This window comes from Amblyomma americanum, chromosome 11 (genome assembly GCF_052857255.1).
Source record: "Amblyomma americanum isolate KBUSLIRL-KWMA chromosome 11, ASM5285725v1, whole genome shotgun sequence".
In the NCBI taxonomy this organism is placed as follows: Eukaryota; Metazoa; Arthropoda; class Arachnida; order Ixodida; family Ixodidae; genus Amblyomma; species Amblyomma americanum.
Window position 1 is genome coordinate 3,540,737 of NC_135507.1, and position 13,893 is coordinate 3,554,629.

The 13,893-nt window shown below is 46.1% G+C and overlaps 1 protein-coding gene across 1 annotated transcript in view; it reads left to right on the top strand.

The window, feature by feature from the left end:
- Positions 1-13,893, top strand: part of LOC144110703 (uncharacterized) — a 113,102-nt gene that overhangs the window by 39,478 nt on the left and 59,731 nt on the right. The window contains exon 7 of the mRNA XM_077643760.1: positions 8,567-8,740. Within this exon, the coding sequence (XP_077499886.1) occupies positions 8,567-8,740 (174 nt within the window). The remainder of the gene's footprint in view (positions 1-8,566; positions 8,741-13,893) is intronic.

Below are 13,893 nucleotides of genomic sequence, written 5' to 3' on the forward strand. Positions count from 1 at the left end.
TCGTGACGGTCACTTATTCCGCAAAAAAAAAAAATGACGTGCACGATAGAGAAATGCTTCGGTTAGCTCAGAGCATGTATTCGTTGCAGCGTTCTTGCGAAAACAAGTCGTGTTAGTGAAGCTTAATTTGGGTAGGTTAAGTCTGAAGTGATCACCATCAAAATCTCTAGACCGCACACTATGGTGTGTATGTAGCCAACTCGCAGAATTCCTTTTTTTTTTTAAGTGCGAGAGCATTATTGGCCTGATAACATGGAAAATGCCGGTGCGTGGCGAAGCCTCTGAAGTTAGTCACGTGATGAGGGAAATGGCAGGAAATAAACGAGACTCGCAGGGTTCAAATAACGATCTGTAAACTACTAAAACAGACCACCCGGTATATATGCCGGAGGCACTTGTCCGGCAGGCCTAACCACATGCAGCCAACGCCATTGGTGGGACAATATGTTATAAGTGACGTCACAGATGTCGGCCGCACTTTGTTCGTAGAGTAAGAGGAACTGCTGCTCCGAGCTTCGAAATCGAGGGTCTATGAAATAACGGCGAATCGTTCCGACTGCTTGGTACAGAATGCTAGCGGACAACACCACCGCGATCCTGGAGCAGTCAGGAAACTCTTCACATTAGAGCAGGAACCGATTTGCGGCTGTCGCCGCAGGCACGCGCACGTCTATTTGCGTGGGTGGTCTTTGTCATTTAGTGCCGAGCAAGATAATTACTCGCTCGATCAGGGGAGTTCTCTCCCAAAATAGGCGTGCTGATAAGGGAGCAACGCGTCCTTCTCCAGATTGCTCATCAAGATAAGCATGCTCCGAGGCACGGTTACTTCTTTTCCCCTATATTCATTAAGCGGAGAACGAGTAGGAAGCGTTTACATAGCCTGCATAACAAGGGAAAAAATAATGCTGCTGGTGCCGCAATAAATTCGATGTAATGAGTTTTGTAGACGGCGGGCGCAGGAGATTTGCGCACTAATTTGCTGATGCTGACCGTAAGCAAAGCAAGAAAGAAAAATAATGCTCAACTAAGTGAAATAAATTCGATGGAGCGAGTTTTGTGGACTCCGACCGCGGGAGATTTCAAGGCTGGAAACAAGGTCTGGCAAAGTTATTTTTCAGATCAGAAGCGTGAGCCCTAGAACTCTATGGGCCCCACAGCGATATATATATATATATATATATATATATATATATATATATATATATATATATATATATATATATATATATATATATATATATATATATATATATATATATATATATATATTGCGCTAGAAAATCATGACAAATATAAGCGAAAACAGCCCTCCATGCAAGCAGGAGCTTTTCTTTGCGGCGCCAAGAACAGGCGGAGTCGAGAACGTCACTGTTGACGCATGGCCACTGTCTCTCTTCATTTGGAAGGAATGAAGGAAGGGGTGGGGGAGAGGGTTTCTCAGCGTTGCTGTTGATGTTGCTCGGGCAGCGACGGGCGCATTGATTCCGAAAATCGGCCTGTTCATCGATTTCTGCATTAGGCAGGGGGTGGCGCTGGCGGCCGGGATTCGAGTGTGTATGTGTGTGCGTCCTTGGTTCTCGTCCACATTTATTCTGCCCTTCGGCCCTCTGCCGAGCTGCAGCGGCCCGCTTCGGTCTGTGTACCTCCTCGCCGCGTGCTGGACAGAGGGCGGGCACGTGGTGGCGCCCCCTTTCGTTGTGACTGTAAATGCGTGCCGCGTGATCCATACGTTGGGATTGCTATTCAGCTTCGTATTGACTCAGTTTAGACTGTGCTAGGGTGCAGTCTAGGGGTCTGTCTGTCTGTCTGTTATTGTCAGGAAGATTTGTAGGTTGCGGCTTTAGTTTAAGAAAAACAGCACCAATGGACCCTCGCTACGGAGGTGATCACTTCCTATCTAATCGGTTTCCGCCCTCATGCAAGAAATAATACGCGTTAGAGCACCTTAACTGAGGGGGCTAAGCCTAAAATGATCACGCTGAATTAGCGCCAGACTTAGCCAAAGTGCTGTGTACCACTTTACGATAATAGCTATAGCATGATAGGTTTTCTGGAGCTTAGAGTGTAGTTAGTGGTGTCAGCGACAGCGTAGTCGCGCAGAGGACGGCTTCTTGCAATTGTAAGGCGCCCACGTAGGGACATGCAGATGTCGTGAGGCAACTGACAGCTAGGCTATTTGTTTGCATGGAATACAGCAAGATGTGCTTTCAGCGCTTGCCTCGTGAAATAGCGGCAAAGAGGAACTGGAGGTGAGAGAAAAGCTGCTAGACGTCCAGACTTCCCCTGCCCCTTCTTGGTGCTACCCTCCTCAAATGTGTCCCCGTCAAGGCCGCCTATACCACGTGACCACAGACGTCACCTTCTCAGCACCGTGTACTTCCTGGCCATGGCACCCTTTATGGCTCAAGCTGAGGTGAAAAAATAAAGGTGACCTATCCTGATGCCTGGAGTACGTGCAAGCGTGAATGCATGGCAGGAAATTCGTAACTCATTATCTGACTGCTCATAGGTGAGCGTAGCCAGAATGCTTCAGTGGGTCTCAGCAAGGCGCCGCTGTCTGCTGGACGTGCTGCCGCCTTCGCTTCTTCTGTTCCCCGCGTCACCCTGGCTGAGCCGTCGCCACGAACCGTTCCTCTTCCTTGAGTTGGGCAGCGTGCTCACCGTCCCTCGCCGCTTTTAGTGATTTAAGGGCAGCCATGCTCAGCGCATATTTTACTCGCGCTGGGCAGCGAGCTCAGCAACTCGCTTCTTTCGCTGCTTGACGCGCCTTCGCCGGCCTTGCTGCGGCTTTACTGACGCGCTCGGCCGCTTTCTCGCTTACTTCTTTCTGCTGTTTCATAATTCTGCCATTGGTGACATAGTCCAGCCATCCTACTTTTTGATTCATATTGAAATGCTATAACACTGCTGCCGCCGACCATGGCCCTTACAAAAATTGGACAGTCCGTAGACCTTCCATAAACTTGTCAATATAAAGTGCACAGATTTTCTGTCGACAAATTGTATAGGCTAGTTTATAGGCAATGTGCATACTACGCGCCGACTATAGACAATCTATAAATATTGATGGCCATATGATTTTAGTAGATTTTTATCCACAGACTATGAATAGACAAAAGGAAATATCTATAGGAAGGCAATGGAGCCTATACGAAGTCTATAGGCAGTCCAATTTTTATCAGAAAATTTGTAAGCACAGAATGAAAGGAGGCAGCATGGAGACGACGACGGCGATGGTCTATGTCATTGCGGTTTGTGTCAGCGTGTGTGTGTGTGTGTGTTTGCGCGTTTGTGCGTGTATGTGTGTGCGTGTGTGTATGTGCGTGTGCGTGCCTGCGTGCTTGCGGAAGGTTTGGGTAAAAGGGGGAGCGCCTAAGCTGCGCTCTGAGTGGTGCCTGTTACACGCACGTAGAGTTTTTCCCTGGCTTTGTTATATTTCCATCATATAGCGGGAGTGTATACTTATGGTCATGGTCTACAGGTCTGAAGCGTCGAGTAAATAAGCTGCTCTTTACCGGCTGTGGTTCAAATCCCGCTCGGAGCATTGCTACCACAAAGGCAGAAAATTAGACTGTCGGGGGTATTGGTTTCGGCGTCGAATTCGACGTAGTTCTAAAATGATGTTCTGCAAATGTTGATGTTAAGGAAAGTTGAAAGCGTTTTATTTTTAAAACTGTATCTCGTCAGCAGACTGGATCTTTCAGGTTACGACGTAATACAGTTATATGGACGTCCATATCGTTTGCTCCAGATAAAGTTAGCGACGACAAAATAGCGCACTGCCATTTCGTTCCCTTTCTCCCTTTTCCTCATATTTGGCAGGCCGGCTTAGGTCTTCGTCAGCACGGCTGCTATTGAGCTCGTTACGCATACATCCTTCCAGGCTTCCGTGCCTTCCCCAATTCCGTCGTCCTGCTTAATTCTCATCGCCGCGTTTTTTCTATGCACTCCTAACTCGTTTATTTTCCGCTTAGTGTCCCTTTGAATTTCTTCCGAAGTAGGGAGGCATTAATCAACGCTGAAAAATTGGATCAAATTATCTGCACGCGCGGAGCTCCCCTTTCCGTCTTTTCTTCCCTAATTCCAAAACCCGTCTTTCCCTATAGCAGACGGCGCTCGCTCTTGCTTATCCTATTTCATCATCGCACTCGGCTCAGGCTTTCCTCCTTTTTTCCCTAATCGATTCCCTTAGTTTTCGACCGGCCAGGCAGGTTTGCGTCAAGCGTGGCGAAATTTTTGCATTTCGTCCGCCAAGTTTGCGTTTATCTTTCTGTGTGCCTTCGCGACGACGGAGAAGCGGGGCAACGTCTCGGACTAAATTTAGCCCTGCCGAGAGACATCATTAGCCTGCCATTAGGATGTCAGCACACGCTGCGCTTAATAGACTCGGGCATTTCTTCTTCCGTCCTCCTCCTCCTGCGCCACCTTCTCCCTCTTGAAGGAATACACAAAGAAACGCTGCACTGACGCACACGGAGCCTTTGTTTTCGCTTTCGTCTGACGAATAAGCTGGTTAAATTAAGTTTGTTTCCTTAATACATTCTAAGAACTGGGGTTTATTCCGACGTTCTGAAGGCGAAGAATGCATTGCGGCTCAAGTATCAAGCCAGCAGGCAGAAAACAGAAATTAGGAAAAAGAGCAATTGGAACACATGTCAAACGGAACGCCTCTGGGAATTATGCGAGCAAAAGAAATAACGAACGAATGATCGGGTTATGCAGTGTTCTAAAAAATTTCCTGTCTGAGGACGCAATTGTGATAATCACCCTGACAGAGCCCGTAGCAGTGCCTGTGAAAAGCAGAAAAGAGAAGGTAAACAGGAACTTCTGAACACTGCCGTTCGAATATAGAATCTTTTGATCAAAGTTACACACACACACACACACACACACACACACACACACACACACACACACACACACACACACACACACACACACACACACACACACACACACACACACACACACACACACACACACACACACACACACACACACACACACACACACACACACACACACACACACACACACACACACACACACACACACACACACACACACACACACACACACACACACACACACACACACACACACACACACACACACACACACACACACACACACACACACACACACACACACACACACACACACACACACACACACACACACACACACACACACACACACACACACACACACACACACACACACACACACACACACACACACACACACACACACACACACACACACGCACGCACGCACGCACACACGCACGCACGCACACACGCACACACGCACACACGCACACAGACACACACACACACACACACACACACACACACACACACACACACGCGCGCGCGCGCGCGCGACTGCAATGAATGATTGCGCGTTTGCGTATATATATATATCATTTATTTAGAACATACTGCAGGCCTACAGTAGGCCCAAGCAGGAGGGGCGAGTACATAATATATGCAAAAAAGAACAGGTTTAGCAAAATTGAAAAAATGTTAAATACAAGTTGTAACACAAAATACAGCAATAAATACAAGGCTCAGATGCAAAATACAAAAAGTGAACGGCTCTCAAATTAAATGCTGTGAAGAAAACATTGAGTCAAAAGAATCAGCTCTGGTTAAGAGATCTGGCGAACACCTGTTCCACTCCTCAATGGTGCGTGGAAAAAATGAGTATTTAAAGGCGTTAATCCTAGGACTGTAAGGGGTTAATGATTGTGTATGATGATTTCGTGTTTGGCGCGTAGTGTTAGGTTTAAGGGAGGGGTCTGCATTCATAGACAGTTTATGGTTTTTTAGTAAGAAAAGTAGTTTCAGTCTTTGAATTTTCCGGCGCAGCTGTAATGTTTCAATACCGTGAGTTTGCATGAGGGTCGTTGGTGAGTCAGTTACACGATACTTTGAAAAAATAAAACGGACGGCTTTGCGTTGAATCATTTCAAGGGCCTCGATGTTACGTTTAGTGTAGGGATCCCAGACGGTGCACGCATATTCTAGTGATGGCCTTATTATTGAAAAGTAGGTTATTTTTTTAAGTTCAGGTAAGGCAAGTTTTAGTTTATGTCTAAGAAAGCAGAGTTTACGAAAGGCTGAGGAGCATACGTTTGATACATGTTTATTCCAGCTAAGGTTTTTCGTTATTGTAACTCCTAGATACTTGTACTCGCTGACTTCGGTCAGAAGGTGAGATGAAATATTGTAAGGAAATGAGAAGGAAGCCTTTTTGTTAGTTATCGTCATGTATACTGTTTTCTCTAAATTTAGCTTCATGTCCCATTTATTACACCATATATGTATGTTCTGAAGATTGGAGTTTAGTAAAACTTGATCATCTTGGCAAGTAATTTCGTGAAATAAAACGCAGTCATCTGCAAATAATCTAATTTGAACAGGGGTAGTTATAACGTTAGTAATGTCATTGATATATATATCAAAAAGAGGAGAGGTCCGAGGACGCTTCCCTGTGGGACGCCTGAAGGGACCGGCAGGTGGTTTGAATAGCAATCATCAATACAAACAAATTGTGTGCGGTGAGAAAGGTATGAGGAAATCCAACGAATTATGAAATTAGGAAGACCAATAAGTTCAAGTTTGTAAATTAGTTTGGCATGAGAAATAACATCAAAGGCTTTGCTGAAGTCTAAAAAAATAACATCCATTTGACCAGCGCTATTTAGTACACTTGCAAAAGTATGAATGACAGAAGTTAGCTGAGTGACAGTGGAAAAGCCTTTTCGAAACCCGTGCTGATGGGGGGTAAGTACCTTGTTATCGTTTAGAAATGTAGTTATGTAGTTAGCTATGATATGCTCAGCAAGTTTGCAACATGTGGAAGTTATTGATATGGGACGATAATTAGCAATCAAGGCAGGATCACCCTTTTTCAGCACGGGCACAATCCGCGCTTTCCTCCAGTCGGAAGGAATGTTTCCTGTTTCAAATGATTTGCGGAAAATAACAACCAGGAACTCTGTGATGGCTTCTGCATAACAGCGCAAAAAATATTTGGTATCCCGTCAGGTCCAGCGGACGCTTTAGTTTTGAGGTTGAGTAGCATGGAGAATACGCCAGATGAAGAAACAATGTCGGGGGGTCGTGTTGGGAGACATGCATGGTACTGGGTTGAACAAATAAACCATGATGGGAAAACACACTCTGAAAATACTTATTGAATGCCTCAGAGATTTGCGATTTATCAGCAAGCTGGACACCTTGACATGAAATGCGCGTAATATATATATATATATGACTGCAATGAATGATTGCGCGTTTATGATCACGAAAGAAACTCGAGTCTCACACATTTCTTTCGTTTCTTACTTAGAAAAGCGCTAGCTTTGAAGTCTTATTTATTTTGTTTCAAGCTACCGTGCCTTACAGCTAGCATTCAGATTCGTTGTGCCGCAACTTGTACTTCGACTCGTGCATGAATCCTCTTGCAGAGTGAAGGATTATATGCTGTCTGCAGGGAGCTTTTGGGGAAGCCGCACTAGTTAATGTACACGCTTATTTCCGCATCAAGAAAGAAAGCTCAAGAAAATGAAGGAAGACCTATTTTTAGTGGAGGCTTAATTTCATTACGCAGATTCCATCATAGAAATATGGCGCGCCATTGTTATTTACCTATGCAGGACGTCGAGGCTGTATAGCGCGCATCGCCAGCAAGTATCGGTCGGCGTTCGTATCGAGACCGTCGCTAATTTGCGTACCATCAGTAGATAATGCAGCTGTACTTTGCACGGATGAGCTACTGGGCAAAGTAAAGCCGATTTAGGCAGCGGCTACTATAAAGTGCCGGGTAAACCATGGAAATATCTACCGTCACCAATTGCAAGTTTGCCTTCATCCCCCAAATCAAATGTTCTTATAGGGATGCAATATTCGTTTACTAAGACCCTAAAATTGAAAGCGAAATATGCGCCACCTCCGGCCTCCAGTGGGCACTACTTTCACAGTTCAGGCCGTATTGTGGCAAGTAGCGTACTTACCCGAATACGGCATACCGAAGCATACCGCACCTGCGCGAATTCAGCGCGACCATGACTGCAACGCGAGGGTCGCTTTTGCCGGCGCGATGCAGAAAATACAATCAGAGCGGCGTATGCGTATGTCATTCAATTGCAACGCGACGAATTACTCCGCACATCTATTGTCATTAGAGAGTTAGAGCATAGTGCGATCCGCTACCGCGGGGCACCGCTGGGTACACGTTGATTAGTTCCGACGCGGCTGACGGGCACGTGGTGCCTTCTGGCGTCCCCAGGGCGATCTGCGCATGCGCAGTGGCACCTCGCGGAAACAGATCACGGTAGCGGATCGCGCAATGCTATAACACTCTATTAAGAAAAAGCTGGCGTTATGCTTGAGTAAATATGTTACGTCGCAAACGTGCCTGCTTGTGGTGTACCGTGTTCGCTGTTCAATGTGGTGGATAAGCTGCGCTACGTCCTCGTAGACGTACTACTACGTATATACGATGGTGTGCAAAGGAAATAAATGATCGAAATCACTACCGCCTTTTCTCGTTACAGCCCCTGGTTGCCGCCTTCCCAGCCGTGACTTGCTGCCCCGTGGCAACGTGGATAACGTGCGAGGCCGTGGGCTAATGCTGCGTTTTCGCTGCCGCCTCGGGTACACGCTCATAGGTAGCGCCACCGCCTTCTGCGACGGACGCTCGTGGAACGGGTCCAGGCCTTCGTGCACCCGTGAGTAGATCTTCAATTGGGGTGACATTGAAGAGGTGTGGGAGCTTTGTTTGCTCGCTCTTGAAGACATGATTTTTACAGCGATAGCTCTTAGGCGCCCGTCCCTGGCTTTATGGTTGGCGTAACCGATGGGTGCGTTAATGCCACGTGACATTATGCCACCGTCAACATGGGTCGCATAAGCCTACGGTTGGCTCTGTTTGGAACAGCCGCCTGCCAGTGCAGGGGTGTGCATCACGTAACAACTACACAACAGTGCGCCACGAATATATCCCCAAAACTAAATTCCTAAACAGTGAATATCGCGTTACACCGTCTTAACCGTCCTGTGAATTTTTTTATTTAACTTGAAACACGATGTTCATACTGTTTCAGGCACACTCAGAAATTTGTTTAAATGCTCGACGCCAACTAGCCCAATTGTGCATGCTCTATTCCTGGTTGCTAGCTGTTGCAGGGACAGACATTGCTTTATACTGCCGGCCACTTTTCCTTCGTTGGGGTTGTTCTGATAAATTTTGAATAGAAGACAACCGCCCATGTAACACTCCAGTGCCCACTGTCCCACAGGTTTACACTCAAATTAGGCATAAACTCTCAGGCAAATGCTTTGGGTCTCAAAATAATCAAAATAATTTCCCACGTCTCTGCAGGAATCGTGAAAATTGTGTTCCGGCTTTTAATAGCATTTCAGTCACTGGAAAAAAGAAAAAAACAGGGAGGAGAGAGAAATTCTGGAGGCCTACTATATTAGGCTGCAAGGCAGTGAGTGACACGTGCATCAGTGCACCGTATTTGATACTCACGGACAAGGAATATTTCTTGAGCAGAAGTGTGCGTGGGTGAGGTTGATAGGCAAAATAGTTGTGTTTTGTTGCTTGCCAGAACTTGAACATGTATGCGTTCTTCGGTGACTCGCCGCTTCTGTGATGTTTTTTACTGCATCTGATACGCATGCGTGTTTTGGCCACCTAGGTTGGCCATCTATTGATTAAACCTCAGTTGTTAGTCCAGCACTGTCCTGTGTTCTTCTTCTCGTGGTGTTCTCGTACTTTCGACGGTGGAGTTATTTCTGACGTCTTAGTCACCATTTCTGGTACAGTTCAATGTTGCTAACTTATTTTAATTCTGCCAGACAGTCCCATTTTTTCTTCAAGGGCAGATTAAGATGCGGTATAGCACGGTTTTCGGTCACTGCTCAGTTTACAATGCCGTGGTAACACACGTCGCCGGGCCAAGAAAAACTGTGAACTCGCTGTGCCAGCCCCTGAGTCGTCTCCTTCAAGTTAGTAGTGTCAAAACGCCTTTCGGAATAGTGGGAATTAACGAGGCCATTTACCGTGCGGTGGCCATTAAACTTTCATGTTAAGTTGGGTCGAATTAGTGCGAGCACTTCGACCTGTTCGGGCCCTTGCTTCGGTGCCTCGGGGCTACTCGTTTTTTTTTTTTTTTTGCCCCAGTGCATGCTGAGTGACTATTAAAACTAGTGGGCATCGAACTTAACGACAAACGCAAATATGGATCAAAACTTCTCTAATGCGCTAGGCGGAATGGAGGCCCTTGAAAATAAGCAGCATGCGTATTTCTTTTGGCTCACGAGACGAAGAGAAGGAAGTAATTAAGCTATGGTAATTAAGGTAAGCTAAGCCCAAGACTCATCGACAATAATTGTCAGAGCAGCACGCTTCGACAGCGTTGGACCAGATCTGCAGGACTGCACCCGTAGTTCTGTTGTTCTCGCGTGACGTTTTGCAGAGTTGTGACAGTGCTCTTCATTGTGTCCCACAAAAAGGACAGTCAAGGCGACAAATGCATTACATTACGGCACTGGCAACAGGTACGCAGATTTTTTGTCTCACCAACAAGTCCATGAGAAAAGCGTGAAAGTGTTGTAGAACTTACAGAGTATGGGATGAGGAATTCACTTTATTTCTGTTTTTACGTACGTACCAAAAACGGCTTAAATATGTCCTCGCGGGGTGAATAGACTATTCGTGTCTTCTTCAGCACAGCATTGTAATTGTAGCGAGTGCGTTTGACGAAATATTACTCTCCGCAGTGTCTGCGTGTCTCTCTGCGCCAGCAATATACCGCCTGACAGCACGCCTGTATTTGCACTCAATATTTCCTCGAATCTCGCAAATGCGACGAGGCATCAGCAGTTATCTCGATTATCAGGAGCTTAAAGGAGACCAATGATCATATTTCGCACTTTATTTTGTTTTAATAGATAAACCTTTAGTTCTGTTTTCTTCGTCATTCTCAAACTGGAGCACTCCGACAAAAACTAGGCGCGGAAAACTTGTTAAGGTTAACGGGAAAGAGATCGACAGTATGACGCATACTGACTGGGTTGATTCCTGCGAATCGGTGTTTCGCTTAAGAGATGCCTTTTTTTCACATTATAAGCACTAGAAACTTGACCGTCAAAGTTTTACAGTGACGTCTAGGCTGACGTCATCAGTCGCGCTAAGCATCGCAAAATACGAAGTGTCTCACGGAAGTCAGCCTTAATTCTTGAAAAACAAATAGAAATCGGAAAGAAAACGTGTCTGAACTTATATGAACTGCAGAGAACGTTGCCTAGCATCCCTAAACTCTTCTTCATGAATGTAAGCAGCGGTGCATAAAATTGTTCCTTTGTGCCTTTGTAACGAACCGGCAAGCTTCGTCTTTCATCAGAGTACAACAGCGTTTTCGGAGCAAAGCTGGCGTCTCGTCGGCAGTCATCGAGCCACTTAGCCGTGATCTGACTGGCACAAAGAACTCTCCTGATTTCGCTTTGAGATTGACATCGCATTATGCGTCGTGCTCTAGGCACGAAAACTCAAGCACCACTCTTTCGGGAGCTCTGCGACGTCACTAGGAGAGCGGAAAATCGCGCGACCTTCCCTTCTCAGGCCTCAACCAACTGTTTGGGAAACGAGGATGTTGTCGAGTGCGTGCGTTGACTGCCTGCGCAAAAAGAGGCGCGGCGTAGACTCCACTGTCGCCCGAGCGTTTTGGAATACCTGCGCGTTCACGGTCACGGCCACCGGCCTGTTGTGCCCTGAGGGCGTCTGTGAAACGAGCCGGGCACCGTAGCTAGCTTAGGGCTAAATACATGCATAAAAATGCATGACATTGTGCCCAATACTAGGCGAATGTATAGTGTCGGTCCGCTCAGAGTGAAGCTTCTTTTGATGCCTCGAAAAAAATTGGCCGGGTTTTAACGTAGTTGGACTGCAGCTGTCAACCGAAAGGTCTGTTCTGCTTTGTTTGTCTTGGTTGATATTGGTTTAGCTTGTTTAGTTTGGTAATAACCACTCGGTAGTAACCATAATAGGCGCGGCACGCCTGGCGACGATATTAGTTCGATAGCAGTATTAGTTGATGAAGACGAAGACGTGCAATGCACAGCGCGAAAGTGTGCTGCAGTTTAACATGAGGCGAAATCGGATCGCGAAATAGTATGTGTGCACGTGAAGAATTTGCTAGCTCAGGCGGATTTGATTTCCGTGCAATAAAGAAAAAAAATGTGCCGATAGCATAGTGCTCTCGTGCAGAGGGAAAAGAAGCTGACCTGTGTGCTCCGCCGTGGGTTCGAATCCCACTCGCGGCAATATTTATTGATTGATTTATTTAAGGTGAATTCAAGGTCGGGATTCAGCGAAGACCCGAATTTTATAGCTTTTGTCGTGAAGTAGAACTTTCGCTCTAAAGTGTTCGGTAGGAGGGGAAGACCTAGAAGATGGACCCAACGCTATCAGCAGCAAGGATTGCAGATCACGTTTTATTTTTGATATTATTTGTTTATACAAGTACCTGCAGCACCACAAGGGCATTATTGTAGGGGGGGGGGGGGGGGCAATTGGAAGAAAATGAACATGTGACAAGAACTTAAAACCGCTAAGCATAGTTGGTAAAAGCAATAAAGTAACAAAATACGTAACATCAATAAGTCATCTCGATGGCAAACAGTCTTCAGTGCACCGCTGTGCAAAATTACAACGGAGAAATGGAAAGGATACACTATCGCATGAAGCGCAATGCCAGCCAAAAGATATGAATCAAACGGGATGATATTAATCTACGGCAGACTGCGTGACAATGAAGACAGAAACTCTGAACACGTTTTACATTCACCAATGCTCTACGGAAGCCTAATCCAGTGTGCGGAAGCATGCGGAAGAAACGAATTACGGTAGAAATCAGTACGACAGCGCCTTTCAGGAACTCTCAGCTCGTGTTCACATCGTTTAGAGATGAAGTGAGGAAGGAAAATGAGATGAAGTGAGGAAGGAAAATGTTCAAGTTCTTGTTTATTCCTGTGAGATCAGAGTAAATTCAGAAAAAGCCTAAATTTTGCAGCTAATCGGCAGTGTGCTAGTGTTTTCCGACCAAGGTTCTCTTTAACTAACGTAATACTACTGCGGAAGTTACAATTACCAGAAACAAAACTTGCAGCGCGGTTTTATACGCGTTCAAGCTTTTCTATTGTATCGATTATTGCTTCTGCGTATCCAGAGACAATGTGGGCGCTTTTTGCAGTGTGCCCCCCCCCCCACCGGTGTTCAAAATCCTTCAAAGAGGTATGTTAGCAGGTGGCCCCAGCATCTGAGCAGTCCCAAAAATGTCGTGCATCACCGACTGGCCTCTGCATTGCTGCTTTGTTGCAGCCTTTATTGAAAAACCCCTTATCGAAATTTTGTTGCGTGAAACGGGCGACGCGTAAATACGATAAATCTCTAGCTCCGCTTGACCAACAGCTGCGCCATGTTAGCTTTGTTGTTGTTCTGCGCTGTCAGTGCTTGCGGAATGCTTGGGGGGGGGGGGGGGGGGGGGTTGATACTACATGACAACGAATATAATTTGCAGCGAAGACAGATGTAGGCAAGCAAGGAACCTGAGCAATACGGAAACTTGGGCGAGTTGGTACTGGCCGAATATGTAAGTTCCAAACATGCTAAAAAGGAAAAACAGCACATTGCACTGCACTGTAGTGACATTTAGTTTCTCAGCCTTCTCTTTTCTACAAGTGACCTTCAATATGCACCATCCAGCTCGAGATTAGCCGTTCTCTTTCAAGAGGTGTTCGCTGCCTCTTTTCAGAAAATGGTTGCATGAATGAAAAAAAAAAAACGTTTTCTGCTGCTTATCCGGTTTTTACGACA